The sequence below is a fragment of the Diadema setosum genome, chromosome 3 (assembly GCF_964275005.1).
Source record: "Diadema setosum chromosome 3, eeDiaSeto1, whole genome shotgun sequence".
In the NCBI taxonomy this organism is placed as follows: Eukaryota; Metazoa; Echinodermata; class Echinoidea; order Diadematoida; family Diadematidae; genus Diadema; species Diadema setosum.
Window position 1 is genome coordinate 6,073,166 of NC_092687.1, and position 25,794 is coordinate 6,098,959.

The window sequence follows — 25,794 nt, forward strand, 5'->3', positions numbered from 1 at the left end:
AATTCGGTCGTCCAAAGAATATATATATATATATATATATATATATAATTGTGTGTGTGTGTGTGTGTGTGTGTGTGTCATCATTGGTATTGGTACCGAAGGTCCGTTTTTTTAGTGACCGCACCCCCCCCCCCCCTTGAAAAATCCTGGCTACGGGCCTGTAACATAATGGTTATGAAATAAAGTAAACAAAATAAAGGCGTTAGCAGCAAGAGAAATCAGTTAGGACCTTTCAAAATGCAAATCCCCAGTAATATAAGAATTAATAAGCATTTTCTTTAATTTCGAAGTAAAAGTGTTGAAACTTAGAGATTCTTTCATACTGCTGTCAAGGGAATTCCAGAGTTTAGGTCCAGCGAAGGAGAATATAGACTTTCCAAAAATTGTCCTAAACAGTGGTAAATGGAATTCATTGGTTTGTCTAGTGGGGTATGAATGTACAGTTTTATTTTGGATCAACATAGAGTCAAACATCAAAGGAAGGGAGTGATTTATTAATTTGTACATAAACTGACCTAAATTCAAACAATATAAATCCTTCATTTTTTAAATATTATTTTGATGAAACAAGTCATTATTATGACATCTCCACGATTCTGTACAAATGATACGAAGAGCTTTTTTCTGCAATAATAATATTCTTTCTAAATATGAGGAGTAAGTGTTGCCCCAGGCGAGAATGCCATAGTTCAGATAGGGTAAGATCAAAGATGAATATAACATTAACAAAACATTTTTCGGAAAATAGAATTTAACTTTATTGATAACAACCACATTTCTAGAAATTGTGCGGCAAATTGAATCGATATGCAAATTCCAGGTGAGCTAATTATCAAGAATCTAACCTACAAATCTAATTGAAGAAACTTCTTCTATGGCTATATTGTCCAAATAAATATTCTGAGATAACTTTTCTAAAGAATTACTGAAAAGCATACATTTATTTTTTTGAAGATCAATTGACAATGTGTTAGCTCTAGTCCAATGAAGTAACTTTTTTATCTCGATGCCCATAGTATCGATCAAATACACTGGATCAGAGCTAGAAACGAACACATTTGTATCATCAGCAAATAATAAAAAGGAAAGAATACTTGATGAATTTATGATATCATTGATGTGGAGAACAAATAAAAGTGGACCAAGTAAACTTCCTTGCGGTACACCACAAGTGATATCATGCATAGCAGATTTGTGACCATCAATATAAACAAATTGTTTGCGATTGGTAAGGTAACTCCTGAAGCACTCCAAGGCCATGCCACCAATACCATAATGAGATAATTTGTAAAGGAGTATTTTGTACTCAATGGTATCGAAGGCCTTGGAGAAGTCCAGGAACACACCTTTAGTATGATAATAATTATCAATGGCTTTGGAGACTTTGTCTAGGAAAGTAAGAACTACATGGGATGTGTTGTGTTGTTGCCGGAAACCAAATAGATTATTTGAAATAATCGTATGCTTATTCAGAAAATCCAAGAGTCTAAAATGTACAACTTTTTCTAATAATTTAGAGATAATGGATAACAAAGATATTGGTCTATAATTATTGATGTCTTCCCTATCATAGTGCCCTCTCTCATTTCTTCTCTCATCTCATATAGCAGCCTATCCTGTATATGATTCAAAGAACGATCCAAGTCCATCATAGAAAATGGCCTCTCCACAATTAAATCGTCATAATGATAAATGTTTTAATTTGTAGATACAATGTGGCCTTCCCATCACATTTAAATAAAATATCATTGGACAAATAAAAAAGATATGAAGATTTTTTTTTCAAGTTTACTCGAACTGGCCTTCCATGGACTTGGGTCGTTCTTATATTCAGATACTCAATTTTATTCCAGCTGGAAGTCATTTTTTTTTTCATTTTGCTTCACATATCACTAAATTTAGGATATAAACAAGCATTTATATATGATATAAAGTTCTTCATTTTGTTAAACCTGTCTAACTGTCTTTTTGATAAGAAGAGATTATGAAATTAACTCTTTACCATTTTTTCTTTATTGGTAAAGAGTTCAGCATCATTTTTTCATTTGGACGATTTGTTTCACTGTAGATTTATTTAAGGCTCCATACACACAAGTGTATACTCTCATTGATTTTCTTTGCTTCCTGTCACCATGTATAAGACAAAACAAAATGTTTTCATTCTAATTTCGTTTTTGCTTTTGTTTTTTTTTTCTTTTTTGTAGGGAGAGCACTGTCGCCACTCAACAACAGCACTAGCTGGCGTTTGGCCAATACTCCTCACAAAGGAGCATCCGGAACATCATCAGCAAATTTACACAACATCGGACAATTTTGGACAGGTGGAAAAAAAATATTCGGGTCGCACCAGGACAGCACAGAACAATGATACACATAGATAAATTCAGGCGATTTTGGATGAAGGCAGAGTATTCTCTCTTATGTAAATGGCATCTCAATTGGATGATATTTTATATAGCTCAGTTAGGAGAATCCTTAAGCAGGGTATTCATGCAAGACCCTATCATCTTCCGGTCCTCCATCATCTAACACCAGATGATTTGCCCAGAAGGGTTGCATTATGCCGTCAGCTTTTGGCGTCACTCTCTTACTCCTGGTTATCTGCCTTATTTTCTCATGTCTAATGACAGTCGATTCCATCTGAATGGATATGTTGCGACCAATAATGAAATCATCTTGGCAACACCTGACAACAAACCATAATACCAACATACTCAGACAATGTTAAATCCTCCTTCAATAGCTTAGAGGTGTGCAATTTCTGCTTCTATGGTGACAGGTCCGTTTTTCGGTTAACACCTTGACACTGGTCCTGAAAAAAGGCCAGGATTGGAATGCTCTATTACAGATTCATGAGAAATTCCATTATCACAGCTGGTCCTTTTTAACCATTTTTATCCTGAAATGAGTGTATGCATGTTCTTTCATTTTACCTTTTACCATGAACTCAGACTAGAAGTGCCCAGGGCAAACCATCATGAATTAGTTAGAATAAAGCACTCATGCGTCTCTGGTGACTCTTTCTTCTCGGCAGAAACAGGTTTTCCAAACAGCTTTCAAGGATTTTTGTTTTCGAGTTGATAAAGGCCAAGCTGTTTTGAAAGCCCTTTCGGAAAGCCTTTTCGAAAGCTGCAAATTTGTGCCTTTCCAAACAGGTTACCCTAAACAGGTTTTCATAAACCTGTTTGTAAAATCCTTTTGAAGTTGATAAAGCCAAAGCTGTTTTGAAACGGCTTTGTCTTATTGTACTGCAGTTACGAATAATGCACGCCTTCGTTTTACTTCTTCTCCTCGAGTCGAATTGCGCAATGCAGCTGTGCAGTGACAGGCCAGTTATCGTGTTCGCGAAGAGTTGATAACGCAACTATTTTGGAAGCCGTTTCTAAAGGACTTTGGAAACGGCTTTTGAAAGCCGTTTAAACAGGGGAAAGTTGATAAACGCAGCCAAAGTCTCATGCCGCCACTCAGTAATATTTGAAGTATTTGCGAAACTGGAAGTGCCTCACAGATATGAAGACAATTGATTCATGTGGCATTGCATCATGGCTCGTCACTCCCAAAGGAAGATAATATGTCTTTATGATGGTAATTGAAGACCTGGATATAAGAACGACCCAAGTCCAATTTTTGGCCAAATTCAGTTTGACATGGGAAATTGTAGCTTATGCAAGGACTCATCTTGTTTATAATGATAAATCCTAATCACCCCCGGAAGTGCCTGAAATGAATGAGTTAAATCTTATATCAATGTAAGAATGAAGGACTTTGGTCATTCTTGCATTCATATAATAGCGCACTCTCTCATCCTTCTCTCATTTCTATAGCACAATATCATGTATATGAATCAAAAAAATGACCCAAGTCCATATGAATCAAAGAACGACCCAAGTCCACCACACAAAATAGTCTCTCCACAATTAATGTAAATGTTGTCATAATAATATATGTTCTAATTTGTATATACAATGTTGCCTTCCCATCACAGTGAAATAGAATATTATTGGACAAATAAAAAAGATATGAAGTTTTTTTTAGTTTACTCGAAATGGTCTTCCATGGACTTGGGTCGTTCTTATATTCATATATTCAATTGCTTTTCGCCGTCCCTCTTAGAAAACAAGCGGGACATTAATAGTACAGTGCTTTGGAAAGGGCTTTCGAAAGCCGTTTAAACAGGGGGAAGTTGATAAACGCAGCCAAAGCCATTTGAAGCTGATAAACGCAAAGCTATTTTGAAACGGCTTTGACAGTATTGTACTGCAGTTACGAATAATGCCCGCCTTCGCTTTACTTCTTCTCCTCGGGTCGAATTGCGCAATGCAGCTGTGCAGTGACAGGCCAGTTATCGTGTTCGCGAAGAGTTGATAACGCAACTATTTTGGAAGCCGTTTCTAAAGGGCTTTGGAAACGGCTTTCGAAAGGGCTTTGAAAACGGCTTTTGAAAGCCGTTTAAACAGAGGAAAGTTGATAAACGCAGCCAAAGTCTCATGCCGCCACTCAGAAATTATTTTGAAGTATGTGCGAAACTGGAGCTGCCTCACAGATAGGAAGACAATTGATTCATGTGGCATTGCATCATGGCTTGTCACTCCCAAAGGAAGATATGTCTTTATGATGGTAACTGCTTTTCGCCGTCCCTTCTTAGAAAACAAGCGGCACATTAATAGTACAGTGCTTTGGAAAGGGTTTTCGAAAGCCGTTTAAACAGGGGGAAGTTGATAAACGCAGCCAAAGCCTTTTGAATCTGATAAACGCAAAGCTATTTTGCAAACAGCTTTGGCAGTATTGTACTGCAGTTACGGACAATGCACGCCCTATATGACCTCTTCTCCTCGGGTTGAATTGCGCAATGCAGCTGTGCAGTGACAGGCCAGTTATCGTGTTCGCGAAGAGTTGATAAACGCAACCTTTTCGGAAGCCGTTTCTAAAGGGCTTTGGAAACGGCTTTTGAAAGCCGTTTAAACAGAGGAAAGTTGATAAACGCAGCCTTTGGAGCGAGAGTTCAGAAGCCTCGTCAGCAGAGCTCTAAAAAAGGTGGTATTCGTGGTATTTATGTACATAATATCAGAGTCATTGTAAGCACACACTCACATAATCATAACTGGTTCCTGTTCAAACTTCAATCTTGTTCAGGGGGCCCAAATTTACCCAAATTTTCAACTCACCTTTCACATCAATTACAGATTTAAGAAAACTAATTTATGCTTTCATATTCAACTCACCTCCAACTTACCTGTACACGATTTAGGTATTAATCACATCTGTTGCGACATGGATTGTCGCCCCTACACGGATTGTCGCCTCCTGCTCGGGGCGACAATCCGTGACGGGCGTTGGCGGCACGGATTGTCGCCCCCGTCACGGATTGTCGTCTGGCGACAATCCGTGACGAGGGCTGGCGGCACGGATTGTCGCCCGCCCTCGAAGCACATTTTGCTGGATAATATCGTTCTGGACATAGTCATGGAAATACTTGCACATAACTTACATGGCTACATCCATGCAAACATGCCATGTAAAAAGTCATGGTGAGGTTTCAAGGAAGTGTGTATGTGCGCGTGCACATGATAATTTAGTGCCCGTCTGTGCGTGTGTGTGTTTGTGTGTGTGTGTGTGTGTGATGGAGCGCTGCGTGTGTTGTGGGAATTGTGTTGCTTGAATGTTTCGTGGACGCAGGCATTCACAGGGACGTATGTAGACGTAACTGTCCGTAACTCGTCTGTAAAGAAACGTAAAATGAAGGCGGAAAACCTGCGAAATTTTAAAATGTTCAAATTTCGCAGAGGGACTCCACGGACGCAGACTTATGTAAGGTAACCGTAACCAAACGTGACTACCCGTAACTGAACGTAACTCTCCACAGCTTGAACGCAGACTATCCGCAAAACATTTACCTCCCTTCCGTTTGCGTTCGTTTAGGTCCACCGTAAGTATTCGAAATTAACCTCAAGTTAACTTATCACAACACTTTCTTCCGCTTACGGATATTTGCGGAGAGTTACGGATGCTGTACACGATGACGTCCTTCGACGTTTTCTGTTTTCCACTCGCATGGGAGCACAGAGACGCGTGGGAAGCCACACAACTCGCGTTGCGAAGCTGCAGCGCATTCACCTGAAGGAATGCTACAACACACTCGGAGCGGTGGAGAGGCAGAACCGCAATGTCAAGTTACTAAATTTCTCCCACATATGTGACCCGCGACAACGGTTTCAGGCAAAAGTCGCAGGAGAAAATTCCCTCCTAGGCGGGGTACAAAGATTTTGACCATTATTTTTGTCGATTTAGGTTTTTTGCAGAAATCAAATCTTTGATATGTTTTCTACATCTACACTAAATTTCATAGCATAAGACTAAGTTTTTCCTATCGAAAATCGAATTTTAAGCACCCTATGTTGGATCGCACTCGTCAGTTTCGAGCTTCTTTCGAACTCTGCGCCAACATCCCCAGCGTTGCTACGGCGCGGGGTCTCGCATGTGATTGGCTGGTGCGTCGCATACATTTACATAATTCGGCTTTCGGAGACACGGGCCATGCACAGCGTTTTGGCAATGCTTTGTCCACGCGTGCACGATTACATGCTCCGTTGTTATTGCTATAGTGGTTTATGTACGCTCGCTCTGTAGTGCGTGCTCTTCGTTTGGCTTTCTATCCAAACTATTCTACCGCAATGTTCGACAACGGAAGTGAAACAAAAATCATGTAGCATGACATAACCGTGTGAAAAGAACACTAGATATTCTCAAACTTGTCTACTTGTACATGTAGTAAAAATTATGACAGCAGACTGACTCAATGGAAGGTACATGAGAGGAAAGGAGCGGTCACATGTGACTAATTATATTCAAATACTACACGTCAAGATCGCGCCAAACTAACGAGTCGAGTTTGTTTGTTTGTTTTAGTTTAATTAACATCACCGAACAAAGCAACATATGCATGTCTTGTAAAAGCAAAACAAACAGGAAGCGTGACCCTTGCCAGCACAAGCAATTTTCTGCCTTCAAAAGGGTCGCCAATGATATAGACAAATCAACCACAATGAAAACGCGATTTGTAAATGTGTGGATTCGCCACCGCTCCTGTTACATGCACACGGTCATGGCGTGTGGATGCCATTGCGTAATGCGTGCACCAAATACACATGTACATGTGCACCATACAGCTGTACGTGCAATTATCGTATTCGCCATCTTGAAAGACGTACTGTAAACAAACCTGAGGGAAACGCATTGTTTTTCGGCTCCATATGCTGAGCTCCGAGGAAGGTGCCCGGGAAATTTGACTCTCTCAGTGAGCCAATCAGAAGGCGATGTGGTTGCTAGAGGCGGAGCTTAACATCGATTGGCACCATCGTACGGATGGGTGATTCTCCCCTCGAATCGCCGCTCGGACATAGTCTTTGAGAAAGAGGTGAATCTTCAAAGCCTGTTTTCTCGCAATTTTGTCAGGCTAAGAACTTAAAAAGTGCATTTTATTTCTCTTTCTATGCCCACTTATGGTGCCGCAGAATACAAGTGTTTTATATCAATGCAAAGCTTAGGAAATGGGCAATGTGATTCAGTGAAAAAATGAATTTTCAAAATTCCCGACTTTTGCCTGAAACCGTTGTCGCCGGTCACATATGGTCATTTTAGGTGGAACCCATATACGCATGACCTCGCTTGACCATTGGTGCTGAACATTTTTTTTTTTTCCTTGTACTATTTGAATGTATATTTTTCGACACTTGGAAAGCAATTTTTGGGTTGGGGATGAGGTGACAGCATTTTTTTCACTTTTCTGGCCGGGAAGGTGTGGGACAGCGATAAATGATATAAAATGAGAACGAATTTAGTATTTCCCTATAGTCTTACCCACTTTACGTTCCGTGGATATAGCATTTTATTTTTTTTTTTTAATATTGTATCTGGGTGTGGGAGGGGTGTCCGAATGTCCTAATGATTTTTTTTTTCTGGAAATGTAATAGGTTTTTGCTTTATTATAACAATCTCATTAACATTACCCAGAAAGTCATGAATATCGCTGCACATTGACAGCATAGCCACAGTTTGTCTATTCCATGACTGTAGGTAATATTTTCTTACTCTGTTTAACTTATCGATCTAGATAGTATTCTATTTGTGGTATAATTATGTTATTTAGTCTTTACATTTATAATGTTTATCAATATTTGAGCTGCACAAATAAAATTCGAACTTCAAGTTCAAAATTTCATATATCTTTCATTACTGTAAAGCAAATGAAAGAAATGAGAAAACTTTTTACAACTTGTACGTAAATTCAATTTCAGTTTTCGCCAGTGTACAATGTAAGACAGTCCAATATGTGATAAATTTTCTGTCAAAATACATTGACTTGGCAGGGATCGTCATATTGTACATAATTATTTTTAACAATCTGTAACTATCCGAAAATATCCGCAACTCTCCGTAAATAGTCGCAACTCTCCGCAAGTATTCCGAACTATTCGGAACTTTATGCAATTTGAAAGACCAAAATTACGTACCAATTTGTAAGAATATCCGCAAGTGGACACAAGTATCCGCATTTGTTCGTATCTCTCCGTATCGACCTCATATTTTTTCCCGTATGTGCCGGGTGTCCGCAGGAAAAAAAAAAAAAAGACGTTTTATACATTGTATTTGGACGTAACGCCGGACCCAGAGCATTATGAGACTGGGGCCTTAAATACGTAAACACAAGAAAGCTCACACACAACACACATACGTAGGGCCCAGAGCGGGTTGATTGATATCTATCAACCCGCTCTGGGCCCTGTTTTATCAAGATAAAGTTAGCGTTGATTATGAAATCAACGCTAACTTTATCCAACTTGAAGTCCGCTATAACTTTAAATCAACCGCAAGTTTCCGTTTTACGAAGAGACTTAACAGTCGATTATAGTTATAGGTGATCACCATGACTTAATTATTGATTTAGTCAAAACAAAAAAACACAGGACGAGGCTGGTTTCCGATGCTGTCTGCTTAAAAACAATACAATACTTTAAGCAAAACAAACAACAAAAACATGATTGTTTGCCATGGCCACGAAAGCGTAGTCTGCTAGTGCGACGCAGTATTATTAGCGCTACAGCCGCTGAATTAGAAGCATTTTAAGTTTGCAACAGAACCGCTAAATACGCCGTTTTGCGTAAGTACTGAAGAAAGTAGGTCGGTAGATCTAGCACATCTCAAACTCAACGAAAATCTGCGTACGCGCGTACCGTAAAGATTCCGCACACTACGTAGGATTATAAAACACCCAAGTATTCATGGACATGGATCTAAACGTACAGTAAGGCCTATATCTATGCATTGTTTCAAGTCTTGCCGGCAGTGACACGATGAGCATGAAACAAATACCCAAGCTCCGAAATTCCGACATTGTTATGTTCATTTACAGATCAGCAGTTGCGATCTTAACAAATTTAATTTGTAGAGGGAGACAAAGTGAAGAAACTTGCATCTGAACCTTCACCCCTCTGAATAATGTCTTTCTTTCATTTGATATGCCTTGACCGCCTTGGACTACTTAACATAACAATGTCGGAATTTCGGAGCTTGGGTATTTGTTCCATGTTCATCGTGCCACTGCCGGCAGCCAGGGACAGCCTGGTGGTAGTGTCGCTGCCCGGAAAGCAGTAGATGACAGGTTCGAGTCCCGCTGGTTCCTTTTTTCCCGACATGTTTGTTAATTTACAGATCAGCAGTTGCGATCTTAACAAATTTAATTTGTAAAGGGAGGCAAAGTGAAGAAACTTGCATCTGAACATTCACCCCTCTGAATAATGTCTTTCTTTCATTTAATATGCCTTGTCCGCCTTGGACTACTTAACATAACAATGTCGGAATTACGGAGCTTTGGTATTTGTTCCATGTTCATCGTGTCACTGCCGGCAACCAGGGACAGCCTGATGGTAGTGTCGGTGCCCGGAAAGCAGTAGATGACAGGTTCGAGTCCCGCTGGTTCCTTTTTTCCCGACATGTTTGTTAATTTACAGATCAGCAGTTGCGATCTTAACAAATTTAATTTGTAGAGGGAGACAAAGTGAAGAAACTTGCATCTGAACCTTGACCCCTCTGAATAATGTCTTTCTTTCAACCATAGGTTTGTGGAATTTATGCCACATTACCACTATTCGTACATGCATAAATGACCAAATAAGAGCTCTTTCGAAATCTTTTGCACGACCTTTTTTTTTTTTTGTGGATCGGGTACTAGTATTCGTAAATACACCGCTACCACCGTTGGCCTACGCCGTTCTGTACTTGGCTATGATTTACGAAGCGGACGTGTATTCACAATCGACTTCTCAGTGCAGCTGCCAGTGAACATGGTGACTCGAGATCGAGCATCTCGAGTGCACTTTCGAATTACAACGATAATTAGATCATTACAAATCCACATGAAAACTAATAATAGTAGACCGAACTTCAGTAGAGTCTAGTTCTGTGTTTTCAAACTGATCAGTTAATTAGAAGTACGTGATATGTCAGCGTGATTGTATCAGACGTACAAGGTGATGTGTGCAATGTGATGTGTGTTGTAGAGCTATCGCAAGCGACAATTATTTTCCTGCATGTTGTTCATTGAGATCGGACGAACCTCGTCGTGAGTGCAGTGACATGTTTACGCTAGAACGTATGTACATGCACAACACAGCACACACACACAAACACACACGCACACACACACACACACACACACACATACACAGGTACTACTACTGCTGCTACTACTACTATAGGTAGATCGCTGCATGTGTACACAGAGAGTAGGGCTGTGCGAGTCTACGTCTCACTAGTCGAGTCCATTCATTGTGTACAAGTTGGCCAAGATGGAACTCAATGCGCTTGCGCACTTCAGTCTTTCAGCTCAACTTTTGAATAATTTATGTCCTGTAGCGTTTCCATGTACGAAAAAAAAAATATTCGAGGCCGGGCCCCGCAATTATGTCCGTTTACACTGCCGGGCTGCGAATATTTTTTTTTTTCGTACATGAAAACGCTACAGGACATGAATTATTCAGAAGTTGAGCTGAAAAACTAAAGTGCGCAAGCGCATTGAGTTCCAGCTTGGCCAACTTGTACACAATGAATGGACTCAACTAGCGAGACGTAGACTCGCACAGCCCTACACTCTGTGTACACATGCAGCGATCTACCTATAGTAGTAATAGCAGTAGTAGTAGTACCTGTGTATGTGTGTGTGTGTGTGTGTGTGTGTGTGTGTGCGTGTGTGCTGTGTTGTGCATGTACATACGTTCTAGCGTAAACATGTCACTGCACTCACGACGAGGTTCGTCCGATCTCAATGAACAACATGCAGGAAAATAATTGTCGCTTGCGATAGCTCTACAACACACATCACAGTGCACACATCACCTTGTTCGTCTGATACAATCACGCTGACATATCACGTACTTCTAATTAACTGATCAGTTTGAAAACACAGAACTAGACTCTACTGAAGTTCGGTCTACTATTATTAGTTTACATGTGGCTTTGTAATGATCTAATTATCGTTGTAATTCGAAAGTGCACTCGAGATGCTCGATCTCGAGTCACCATGTTCACTGGCAGCTGCACTGAGAAGTCGATTGTGAATACACGTCCGCTTCATAAATCATAGCCAAGTACAGAACGGCGTAGGCCAACGGTGGTAGCGGTGTATTTACGAATACTAGTACCCGATCCACAAAAAAAAAAAAAAAAAAGGTCGTGCAAAAGATTTCGAAAGAGCTCTTATTTGGTCATTTATGCATGTAGGAATAGAGGTAATGTGGCATAAATTCCAAAAGCCTATGGTTGTATTCTAGTTGTGACTTGTGTACATTTCACGTGAGCTACGCATGTACTTGTACCTGCTCTCCTATCAACGTTGGCTGCCCTGGCTGACAATCACGATGCTCTAGCTAGCTCTCGGCTATGTTAGCTCCCCGCATATTTCCAGCGGTTACGTAGAGCGCTCATAAATGAACTGCGAATCGAATACAGTACTGTAAACTGAATAGCGAGCACGTACGTACAACGCAATGATCACACGTGATCATGTATGTAAATAATGTACAGTATGTGGAGTACTCAGTATGTGAGTCCGTTCATCCTGTACAAATTGGCCAGGCCATAGAACGTCCACGCGCTTGCCCACATCAAAATTTCAGCTAAACTTATGAATAATTCATGTCCTGTAGCGTTTCCACGTACGAAAAGAAAAATAATAATAATCGCGCGCCGGGCGCGCAGGCTGTGATTGAGACCGTATCCGGGCACTTACCCCCTGGGCAACCACCCTCCGGATAACTACCACCCGGATAATTACCCACCAGGTCTATTCCCCCTTAGGGCAACTACCCCCCGGACAACTACCCTCCTAGGACAATCACCCTCTAGGGCCATTACCCCCTAGGACAACTACCACCCGGTCATCTACCCTCCTAGGGCAACTACCCCCAATGGCAATTACCCCTAGGACATCTACCCCCCAGATAATTACCCCCTTGGTAACTACCCCCTGGATGACTACCCCCCGGATAACTACCCCCCAGATAACTACCACCCGGATGTATACCCCCTGGATAACTACCCCCCCGGATAACTACCCCCTGGATAACTACCCCCCGGATAACTACCCCCTGGGTAACTACCCCCCGGATAACTACCCCCTGGATAACTACCACCCGGATAACTACCCCCGGATAACTACCCCCGGATAATTACCCCCCGGATAACTACCACCCGGATAATTACTCCCCGGATAACTACCCCCAGGATAAATACCACCCAGATTACTACCCCCCCCCCCCTTAACCATACCCCGAACCCCGCCCCCGAAAGTTACCACCCGTTGTAATTTTTCCATAAGTTCATAACACCATATCAGAAGATGCACCTTTCTCTTACACTGTCATCATTTACTCTTTTGGCTTGTCATTTTCTACCGTTATAACACATTAGACGATAAACATACGAAAAGGAGAGTTGATTGCACTGCAATTCATATTCCCTTAACATTAGCGAGGGACCCTTCGATTAAAGCCATAATTTCTGATAGGATCCGGGCACGGTTTTATAAAAGTTATCAGTCCTGATAAGCTGTCAGTTCCACACAATTACCACTCGTTGTAGGTCGATCAAAGCAGGTCCATGGTAACAAGTCAGTGACTTGAGCTTATCAATCAAGCAGAACCCATGGTTTTATTGAAATTATTAGAGACTAACAAGATGTCATAACTGGCAACTTTTATCAAACGGTGCCCTAATCTGTCATAAGAGTAAAATTACAGCTTGTTTTACATACAAGTAGAATTGTGCTAGTTTTCAAATTAAATGTTCTCGACACTGAAATCAAGTTCAAATATAAGTTAGTCTGATTAGAAAGAGTAAAATATTACGAGTTTAACGGTATTTTTTGTTTGTTTGTTTGTTTGTTTGTTTTTTTTTTTTTTTTACAAAACACCCCTAGTTGTTAACGAAGTCTTTTGTCCTGCACCCTCTTTTTGAATAGATCTATAGAGAGTTGTAGTTGACAGAATCCTTTTTGCATTATAGGGCTGCTCTGTTTTATCCCGGCCATTTCAAGAGGGTTTTTTTTTTTTCACAAAAATATGAAACCTTCTTGGAATAACATGCTCTTTAATATTTTGTAAGGGGTTTCTAATTATCTCACCCAAAAGATGTTTAAAACCTGAAGTTAGGTCTCGACTAAAACCAGACGATATGAAAAAATGTTGGTTTTTTTTTTCCAATTCAAATAGCAAACGTTGTTCGAAAATAAAAATGAGAGACGTAATTTTCTGGGGGAGAGTTACTGTAAGAGGGGTGATTGGTTGGAGCCTAATTTTAATAAGGAGTAATTGTCAAGGGAGGTAATGCTCCGCGGTGATCATACCAAGGAGGTGACAATCTCTTCCCACATCCTTGATAAGTACTAGTTGTTAATGCCCAATGATGCAGTAGGGCAATTCTGAAATGAGCGTTAACGGTATAACAGTAAAATAGTTACAAAATTGATGAAACAATGCAAAGAAAGCAAATTAAGACAGAGACGAAGTACACAAATAAAGATACAGTGAACTTCCGTTACAACGAACACGGTTATAACGAAATTTCGTTATAACGAAGCAAAACTTCTGGTCCCAAAATTATCGCCATTAAAGTCTAGGGTACAAAATTCGCTTATAACGAAGACGGTTATAACCAAATTTTCGTTACCACGCAGTCTTTTCTGAGCGCCACTGACAAAGAAAAACAAAAGAAATGTGCTCCTTTACAACGAAATGCGGATCGCATTCGAAAATGCGTAGCGGAACAAGCATTTTTATAGCGTCTCTGCATGCGTGAGCGAACGCTTCACATCATTGTATGTTCACTCCGTGTATCACGCACAGTTTCCGAGGGGAACTTGCGTTATTGTAATACAATAATCTGAATTCAGATAAGGTTTGTTTCATTGTTCCGAAGTCCTTTGATACAAAACACACAGATTTTGATACAACTAAATGTCCGTAATAGTTCGGAAATGAAATATTAAGCACATTTTGGCGTTATTCCAAAGGTTCGTTAATCCCATGATAAAATATGGTTCTTATTCTTATTCTTATACGGTTCGTTAGTCCGAAAATGATAGGAATTCTAAACGTTCGTTAATCGGAACATTACAAAAAGAATCGTTAATCCATGGTGGAAAAAGGTGAGTACACTAACAAAACTTAAGAATTGCAATCCTTATAATCGTCTTAAGATAAATAAATCTTCGAAATAACTAACCTGTCTATTTTTTTTTTTCATTAACAAACTTTCTTCGGAATAACGAACCTTATTTCATTTCGGATGAAAAAGCCTTCGGAACAACGAACTTTCTGAATAGTGAACCTTTCTCATTTTTTTTTTAATTTATAGTTAACCTTCAGAATGACGAACCTCATTTCATTTTCAGATCAACGAACCTTCGGAAAATGAACAATATATAATTTTAACTTAAATTATGAACTTTCGGAATAATGATTCTTCGGAAATGCGAACCTTCAGATAAACAAACCATCGGAATCCCGGGAATGGCAAAACTTCGGAATAAGGAGCCTTCGGAGTAACGTAGTTAAGTAAAAAAAAAAATAAATAAATAATAAATAACCTTTGGAATATCGAACTGTAACCAAATCCTACACCGTCATTTTCTACACATGTGTGACAACACAAACAACTTTATGCTCTTTTTAAAATGTAATATTTAAACGAAATTAAAAAGGTACTCTCCCATTTCACATAGCTTTCCAGCGTATGATGAGGATTCAACAAACAGAAATTTATTTTTATGCGTGGTTTCCTTCTTTTCGTTATACATTGCATATTATTATAACGATATTTCGCTAAAACGAAAAAAAAAAAAAACAAAACAAAACAAACAAACAAACAAACAACTGTCGGTCCTGGGCATTTCGTCCTAACGGGAGTGCACTGCACATGAACACACACGAGATAAATCCCTTGTAATGAGGGAAAGAGGAAAGGTGAGTAATGAATGACAGGAATAGACTACCTTCACGGTACATGGACAGAGAAAAGCGAGAGGGAAGAGGAAGATGATGGGTCAAAACCAGGGCACGTGAGGTATGAGATATAAGCTCCTCAAAATAAAGAAGTGCTACATGGAGTTGTGGTAAACGATAGACGATTGTGGTTTTAAAAAAATGCTAAAAGTGAAGTGTAACATTTCTTCAAAATGTCTTTAGTTCAATGGTAAAGGCATTCAAACTTAAAACTTCTTTTATACTACTATCAAGAGAAATCCGAAATTTCGGAACAATAAAAGAAAATACAGATTTAGCGAAAATAGTTTTGGTTAAAGGCATTGACATTTACTGGATTACCGGGTAGGATATGCAGGGACAGTTTCGTTTTTGATGAACATAGAGTCAAAATACAGAAGGGAGGAATCAAGCTTGTACATAAATCGTCCTAAATGCAAACGATACATATCGTAAATCCTTAAGATGTTGTTTTCATAAGATGAAGTATCAGTATGGCATCTCCGTGATTCCTGGCAAATGATACAAAGAACTTCGTTTCCTGTAGTAACAATATTCTTTTTATTAAAAGTAAAAGTTGGGGGGGGGGGCAATGACCCGGGAGGTAGTTATCCAGGAGGTAATTGATTGGTGCACTGTCCTGGGGGTAATTTTCCTTTTGATAGTTATATAGGGGAGGGGGAGTTATAGGCCTACTTATCCGGGGCAATCATCCACGGGAAGTTATCGGAGGGGGTAGTTATCGGGTGGAAGTTATATGGGGTCTAGTTATCGGAGGAAGGGGTAGTTAACCTGGGGATAATTATACTGGTGGTAATCATGTGGGGGGGGGGGGGGTAGTTATCCGGAGGGTAATTATCCGGGGGGTAATTATCCGGGGGGTAGTTATCCGGGGGGTAGTTATCCGGGGGTAGTTATCCGGGGGGTAGTTATCCAGGGGGTAGTTCTCCGGGGGGTAGTTACCCAGGGGGTAGTACTCCGGGGGGTAGTTATCCAGAGGGTAGTTCTCCGAGGGGTAGTTACCCAGGGGGTAGTTCTCCGGGGGGGGGGGGGGTAGTTATCCAGGGGGTAGTTATCCGAGGGGGTAGTTATCCAGGGGTAGTTATCCGAGGGGTTGTTATCCAGGGGGTAGTTTTCCTAAGGGGAAATAGCCCTGGGGGGTGATTGCCCTAGGAGGGTAGTTGTCCGGGGGGTAGTTGTCCTAGGGGGTAATTACCCTGGAGGGTAATTGCCCTTGGAGGGTAGCTGTCCGGGGGGTAGTTGCCCTAGGGGGGAATTTTCCTGGGGGTAATTATCCGGGTGGTAGTTATCCGGAGGGTGGTTGCCCAGGGGGTACTGTTCCTAGAACCGATTGAGACTGCTGGCTAGGGTGTTTGCGTGCAGCAGTCGCGTTAACTGCGACCAGCGCGGTCTCCGGGGCAGCTACAGTCGCGTAAGCAATGCGTGCCGATCGTGAATTTCATGCAAGAAAAAGACCATAATTACATGAAAGAAACGCAACAAAATGTTAGAGAAAGGTGAGCAGTTAACAGACAAACATTTATGACAAGACCCCAGCTAGACTAGGAAAGCGTGACAGTCATCTTTCTTCTCTAAATTGCCTTACAATTAAGTCTACCTAGACTGTTTCTGCTTAAAGTTGATATTTATCAACTGTTAAGTTAATCATGGATTTGGAGTGGTTGAGAAAACTTATATGTTCATTTTGGAGGAAGTTATTTTTTTTTTCCAACTGTGGGTGTCTTGATAAAACGGACTTCAAGTTAACTTGGAAGTTAATCATAGATTAAGTGGACTTAGAGTTGATATGAGAGGTTATTCGTAGATTATTTTGACTTAACGTTAAATTTATCTTTTGATAAAACAGGGCCCTGATAGGGCCTGCGTAGCCCACGAACACCAAACCCCTCAGATACTCATGCAGGCACAAAACTGCGCCCACAAACACGCACCATCACATACCCTTTGATATACACAAACGCCATCCATAATTTTATTAATATACCACATACACACGTAAGCATACAGGCACACGAATACACACAGACAAACAAACCGCTACTACTATACAACCACCACACATGCATAGTTTCTACATATTGTATTATTATACTCCAAACACACATACACACACACACGCACACTCACACACTTACACACACAACAATACGGAAACCCATACACAAGTCACTTATTGCATGCACCTGCAAATCATACACATCACATATCATGCAGCTCACAACAAAGACACATACACACACACACACACACACACACACACACACACACACATAACTTACCAGTCATACCCATCCAACCAAAGCTTAACACCGGAGGAACCACCCCGAGCCCGGGGCGACAATCTGTATCGCAACAATTTTTTTTTTTTTTTTTTTTTGCCATCATGGATTGTCGCCTTCGAGGTCAAAACCTGGGAACTGCACAAGCGTCACGGATTGTCGCCAGACGACAATCCGAGACGGGGGCGACAATCCATGTAGGGGCGACAATCCGTGTCGCAACAACATCAACACATCTGATGTATAGTTTCGAACTATTAACGATCAAACGTGGGAAATGTTTTTGTTTTTTGCAATTGAGGATTACATTAAAAACATAATGTACGCGTTGTGAGGAGAACTTACCATGTAACCACAAGCCTTCCACACAAAGGTCCATGCACGAGCTGTGTGAGTAACACCTGATATCGCTAATTTCGTCATTTCGTTGAGGACTGGAATTACAGGCTCAATAGCATCCGTTTCATTGCATTCAAATGCGACATCAACGATGAAATCAATGACCTTCTGCAAACTGGAATACTCAAACTGGTCAGTGGAAAGAGTACGAGCAACATCATCGCTCTCGCATATTGAAACAAGGACAGCCCTTCCAACATCTTTATTCTGCCCCACGGTAAAGTAAAATACGTATTCAAACAACCTATATTTGTCCAGCAGCTTGCTCATCAGGAAGTCAAACTCTTCCCGGTTGCTCTCATACAACGATGCCAAATGCATACCCGCCAGATACTCCTGAAATAACTTGTGTGGAATTCGGTATTCGATCACACTTTTTGTTATTCTCCTGTTCTTTTCTCGGCAACAAACAAACCGAGTGTCTTTTGTGAGTATCCCAATTTCACAGACGGTTTTCAGTTTTTCTTCACTTGTCTCCAAGTCCTTTGCCTCGAACACAATCATGTTCTCAAGGAGACAATTCAGCGCATCTTTGGCAAACATGGTTAAACAGTCCTCGCCTTTATTCAGCTTTTTCCCTTGGGTTCTCTGGTTTTCCTCCTTTCCAGCATAATGGACTATGAGTTGATTGATTAATTCTCGGAAGAGTTGAGCGAATGTTGTCAGTCCCTGAATCACTGTGCGGCTTCTTTCATCGTGCCAAATGTAACAGAACATGCTGCAGTAAATGGGGTAAGGTTTCATATTCTGTGCTACAAGACTTACAGGGTCTGTCATTAACTCAATGAGACCGTCTCTGGCCTCCTTATTGTTGGGGAAGAATTTGGAAATGTAGGAAATCACATTATCTTCACTGAACCCCTGAACTTCAATAAATCTATACCTCTTTTCAATTTTGTTATCGGATTTTATTTCTTTAGCTTTCCACGGTCTAGCGGTGACAACAACTGGGGAGGACTTGAACTTTTCGCCTCTGATCACAGCAATGATATCATCACTTGAACTTTTCTCGCTGATATCTTTTCCGTACTCGTCAAGACCATCAAACAGAATTAGCACTTGTCTTTGTTTTTTTCGAATGTGTTCTTCTACTCTAGACGTATCCAATTCCAATTCATCTGAAATCTTTCCCATGATGATATCACCAAAGCATGTCTTTGTCTCGATATCTCTAAGATGAATTAGAAAGACGAGATCAGTTTTTTCCAGACATCTACCCATAGCCCAATCCATCGTAAGTTTGGCGAGAAAAGTTGTCTTGCCAACACCGGCTTCTCCGAACAATGCAATTCGATTTTCCAGATTTCTTTGAGCGGAAATGTTTTCCAAGTGTTCGATGAACTCATCGTAATTCATGTTCGTCTTTTTTCCATTCATACCTTCAGAGAACATCGCTAGATTTGTATAAACGTCTTCCAGCTGTATCGCTGATTCGCGGTAAAGTGGAGAAACACGCACGTTGCTGTACATGCCTCGATAAAATATCCGAAGCTCTTCTTTCAGTTGGAGAACTTCATCATCTGTAAGGTCCTTCGGTTCTCCCCCTGATAATGCAGACTCTGAAAGAATGGAATGAGTGTAAGTCATGTCAACTGAACTGGAAGTTCATTCTCCTAAATGATGTCATGACTACTTTTTGAAACTCGTTGGGGTTGATTTGGATAGGCTAAGTGAAGACTATATATCGCTGTGTGTATAGCAAATTATGCGACAAATACTCGTTCAAATGCGTGTCCGTCCTCAACGGATTAACTATTAAGTTTCAAACGTTGAGAACTACAGACAGCGGCGTTACAAATACGTAAACGATATATAATTTGCTTCTACAATTTTAGCGAGAGGAAATTGAATTAGTACTCAGTAAAATAAGTATCTTGCATTTATAACAGAATAAAACCAATTATTATAAAAAGTAAATAACAAATCATATCATCTAATTAGCTTTCCATCTTAGCCTGTACAAAAAAAATGAACAATGATGAGACATAAAACTCGTCACTGTAAAGTCGTGTTAGGTGATACGCTTCGGGTCATCAGATATCGGTCACCAGTGATCGACAACGAAAACAATGAAATATAGCCACTTCATTTTGTTTTTGCACCTTCATTATTCAGATTCAATTGTTCATAACAATGGGAAACCACATGGAAAGTCCCGTACGTGTCAAGATGAATCACGAAGATCACCCATGACCGACACATCTTCAAAGGGAACAGTTAGAAGTGGAAGGAGTGCCAAACATATTGTCTCAGCAATGTAAAAAGCAATGACACCTTACACCACATTTAGGCATAGGGCCTACCATAATTTCGCTCTGAAATCAATGGTATTAATCATGCACCATTGTTTGCATAGTCCATAAACTTTGCTTTACAAACTTTCAGTCACACGTGTCATAACATAATTCTGTGAATCCATTATCAGTGACTACTACATAAACAAAGATAAATCAAATTGAACGCTTAGCATAACTCAGGGGGATTATAGCCTGATACTTTGTTCTTCAAGGCCCAGATGCCAACAACACTCATCACTCACGGCTACGTAAAGAGAAACAGCCATGACGACAATAAGTTTTGCCTTTTTTTCAGATCGACACACAACCCCTTCAAACACACTATAATTGGCAGGGAGGGACATTAAAAAGTTTATTACTAATATTAAACAGTGATGCCTTCCACTCATGTGGCACAAGATACCTCTCTAGAAACATAAAACCTATCTACAACTTTACTCCACTGTAGGGCCAAACAATAACAACCTGAAATATCAAATAGACGAGCTAGATGGTATACACCTGGCTCATGATAGAGTTACAAGTGTAATTAATTTAGTCCTTATTCCCACTCAAGTTGGTGTTATGCAAATGCACAAATCCCCACCTGCAGTATAACAAAAACAAACGTAGCGAAATGGGAAGAGTAAACGAGAGGTGACACAAGTTAAACTGAACAACTGCAATTTATAACCTTGCGTGTGACAGGTAAAATATAGGCATCAGATGTTATAGCAGTGTTTTTTTTTTTTTTTATAGCATAAACAGACAAATAGAGGACAATGTCGAATTTAAAAACCATCAGCTTAATGACTAACAAAATGCTAAACAAGATGCATTAAAACCGCAAATTAAATCACTGTTTTCCTACTCGGCCACGAATATCCACACACACACACACACAGAAAAAGGAAATGTTAGGTGAAAAAAACAACTATAAGTATAGCATTGTTGAATCAAAAGGAAGAAAAAACAACAACAAAATATCCACGTCAGGATAACAAAAGCGCCCGCATGAACATGCATTACATCCTAGATAAGAATACGGTCTTGATACAAATGATTTTCTCATGAACTAAATTTAAAAGTAATGATTCCTTTACCACCTGCAGAGCCACACCACAATGACATCTTTGAAGTCAATGGTAGCACTCATGCACATGTGATTGCATCGTGCATAAACTTTCCTTTTCCTAAACTATCAGTGGCATGAAATACCTCATACAATATAAAGCAATATGAAGCCCATTCCTTCCCTTCCTGTCTTTCACTCCGTTGTTGGATCAAACAATAACAACCTGCAATTTCTAAGAGATGAGGGAGACGTCATACACCTGGATTAGATTTAATTAATTCAGTTGACAATCCTTCTAGTTGTGTAAACGTACAGGTTCCTACCTATCCTGTTACAGCATACAATAACAAATAAAGAGAAAATGAAAGAGAAAACAAAAGGCGGCAATTGCGGGACAATGTTTCAAGGGGTAATTTACAACATAACGTGTGACAAGATTAACGAAGCAAACAGAACCTCCAAACTGCAATGCAAAACTAGGAAAATAGAGTAGCTGTGTTCAGGGGGTTGATGAAATAAAACGATAAATGACATCGGAGTGAAGCTGAACTGCAGAAAAAAAAAAGAAAAAAAAAAAGTCCTGCGGGACTCGATTAACTTCTCGTCTTCCGGTAGGGCATTGTGAACACGAAGGGCGATGAGCGATTATGCCACACGGCTCTCCCGAAGATCGTGTACGAAACTTAAATCTATAATTTATTATACTACTAGCTGCCTCGGCGTCCCTTGTCAAGTATAGTGAGGTGCCCGCACCTCGTCAGGGGCCCGAATAACGTCACCCCTCTTAAAATTGTTCTAAGCACACTAAACAAAAAATTATGACCGGGATTGTGTTCAGTACGCTTGAAACTTGGCAGGGCCACCACAACCACGCAAATTGTGGTGAAAACCGAACAGTTTTTCGCGAAAATCTGAAATTTTAATCGGAATACGTGTTAGAATGCTATCACCACTGTCTCCGCACGAATCTTTTACGTGTATGTCTATGGGAATATCAAGGTCACCCGCACACGTCTTTTACGTGCTAAGTCTATGGGAACGCTGGTGACGAGTTGAGGGGCCCCTTCCTTAGCGCGCAACTAATCCGCATCGTTCGCGTTTCGCGACGACAGCTGCAAATTTTCGATATCGATCAGTGAACGTGTGATTCCATTGGAATTTTCAGCATTTTTCCTGTATGTGAAGGTGGTTTCACAGAATTTCAGTAACGAAATGTGATTCAAATATGAACAAAAATTAACTATGACGAGGTGCGGGTCACCCAAGCATACTGTAGATTTTTTTTTTTTTTATATATATATGGTTTACGCAATTGTGGGATACGTATTTTGATGACAGTGTCGTTTAAAGGTGTATAGTTTACATTTGTGTTATTGTTTTGAGCAAGTAGAATTATTGTTTGGGTAGTATTGAGTAGTTGTTTATAACTGTAAATATTATTGTAGACATTTTTTTTAATTTTCATTTCTGCATAGAACTTTTTTGCTTTGTTTTGTATAAGTAGTTATTATATAATTGTTGTTTTTTTATTTATTTTCTATGGCAGAATTTTTCTCGTCGCTGTGCGCGCGAAAAGGCGCGGACGGACGCGTACGCGCAAAATTGTTTGAAACGCTTGAAATTGTCTGAAACTTCAAGATTTCCCATTGGGAATTCGTTTCGAGCCTTTTAAAATTTTGACGCGCGCGTACGCGCGCGTAATGATGAACTGGGTAATTAGCATCAAAATGTAAGATCAAGCGTGACGTGAAATTTATGTCCACCGAAAATGATAAGGAAATGGCATTTAGTTGGAAAGTTATGTTCGATCAGGTGACATTGTCCGAAAATCACCAAATGGCACCTAGATGATGTCAAGATGTTATCGTCTTGAAAATTTTATTGTGGCTAGATATTGTCATGAGATATGTTGACTAAAAATTTCATGTTATTCCGTAATGTTATTGTTGAGATATACACGACGAAAAATATGGCAGAAAGAAAGAAGAATAACGAGATATGAAACTCGTTAGGTGATACGCTTTGGGTCATCAGATGTCGGTCATCTGTGATCGACAAGGAAAAGAATGTGATATAGCACCTTGAAGTTATATTGAGCGTGCATGCGAAACCGTTTCTCTAACCACTCGGCCACGGAACATCCACGGAAATGGTAAGACAAAAAAAAAGCAATGTGTAGATACAACAGGGGGAAAAGTCAATACCCACTCAGCAAACGTGGCCGTGTGAGCATGTATTGCATTGCTGGACGGAAATGCGGCCTTGTAACAACTGATGTCGCTATGCCATTTCTGGCAACTTGGGAAAAATACGTACCGTCGACATAACACCAAAATTACCTAAAAGCATATAATTGGTCTTCTGAAAATTCAATGACAGTTTGTTTGCATGAATCCAAGTTGTAATAGTAATATTACTTAGCTCAATATTAACTGTTTGTAAAAGGACCTGAGGATTCTTGTGTGATAAGAATATGTTTGAGTCGTCTGCAATCATTTCACATTTTCTTTGTCAAATTGTTTCGATCTGACAATCCATTATTTTTTTTTCTTTCTTTGTATGCTTCATCATGGAATTGAACCATTCCTCAAGTGGCTATCTGATTGCTATTGCGCATCTCCAATAATGAAACAATGACATTTTTTTCCCCACGCTTATTTGATCATTAAGGCGAAAACACGATAGGGTAAAAAAGTAGCGTGCACAAGCAGATGTCGTTAATTCAAATTTCACTGCCCCCAAAACATAAAACTTATGTCTCATTTTGCTTCAACACGCATTACCTAAGACGCTTGCCCGAGTATACTCGGGACTCGTCCTTAATGGGATAAAGTGATCATATGAAAAAAGTTTGGCAACTGCCTTCACACGAGATAAAGCCAATGGTAATCAGGAGTACTCATTTAATGGCATAATGTCTGATTTCTGACTCATTCTATACAGTAAATTTAATACGTTTTCAACTCTTTTCATCACTTACATATATGTTACAATGTGATTACTTACCTGATTGTTTATGTGTCCCAGAAGTTCGACATTCCTCCACAGTTCTCCTCAGGGCTTCAGTCAGGAGCGATTGAACTGACGATCGGCTCACCGTCTCGCTCCACTTACGAAGCATGCTGATAGTTCCATCAGATGTGTTTTCGTGGTATTTGCAGTTAGTTCGTTTGAAGTTCTCGATGTCTCCCTCATGGTATCCCAACCTTTTCCCAAGGACATCGATAACTCGATTGTGGTCGGGGTGTGCATGGATCGTTCTGGCAGTGTCTCTAAAAAGCGCATCTACATTATCCGTCTGTTCTGCAGCCATCCTGTAATAAAATACCACGGAAAATGGTTACTTTCTGCACCTCACATTCGCATTAACCATGAAAATTTGATCCGCAACAACAAAAGGATGCAGAAGTCGTTGAAGGAAAATTTCCTGAAAATGACATGGCATCATTCAACTGCTCATCCACGTTGACTTTTATTCAAAACGCAACTTAAAAAAAAAAAAATACTCAGTTGCAGAGATATCGATGGTTTTATTAGGACAAACGTCCACTATGACGTGGACGAGCCTAGAAAGGGTTGCTGAAGCATATCCTGTAATTTTGGGCACCCTGTCCGCGTCAGACTCGGACAAAGTGTACGAATCGGCTTGTTCTGGGACATTCCTAAGAATGTCCGCGAAATATCCGCGGAAAGACTGCGGTGTCGGACTGAGGCCCCAGTCACATATTGTTCTGTGTCTGGCGTTACGTCCAAAGAAGTCATTTCTTTTTTCTGCGGACTCCCGCTGATCCCTTGCCATCACCAGAGAATTTTTAAAAATCATACGGGAAAAAAAAATGCGGGCAATTCGGACAGATACGACCAGATGCGAATACTTGCGTCCACTTGCGAATATTCTTACGAACTGGCAATTTGTTCTTTCAACTTGCATAAACTTTCGAATAGTTCTGAACACTTGCGGAAAATTGCGATTATTTACGGAGGGTTTCGGATATTTTCGGATAGCTATGGATAGTTACAGATTGTTATAAATAATCATGAACAATATGGCTTTCTTGGACGATCCTTGCCAAGTCAGTTTATTATGACAGCAGGTTTATCACATATTAGACTGTCATTATGTACACCAGGGAAAATTGAGATTGAATTACGCACAGGCTGTGAATTTTCCCTTACGAAAAAGTCCTGTGGTACTCCTGTGGTAATTACCA

The 25,794-nt window shown here is 40.2% G+C and overlaps 1 protein-coding gene across 1 annotated transcript in view; it reads right to left on the reverse strand.

Moving 5' to 3' along the window:
• Positions 1-24,896, reverse strand: part of LOC140226689 (NLR family CARD domain-containing protein 4-like) — a 29,875-nt gene extending 4,979 nt beyond the window's left edge. Inside the window, exons 1-2 of the mRNA XM_072307128.1 lie at positions 24,590-24,896; positions 18,179-19,791 (exon numbers count right to left, since the gene is read on the reverse strand). Of these exons, the coding sequence (XP_072163229.1) occupies positions 18,179-19,791; positions 24,590-24,896 (1,920 nt within the window). The remainder of the gene's footprint in view (positions 1-18,178; positions 19,792-24,589) is intronic.
• Between the last annotated feature and the right edge of the window lie 898 nt (positions 24,897-25,794).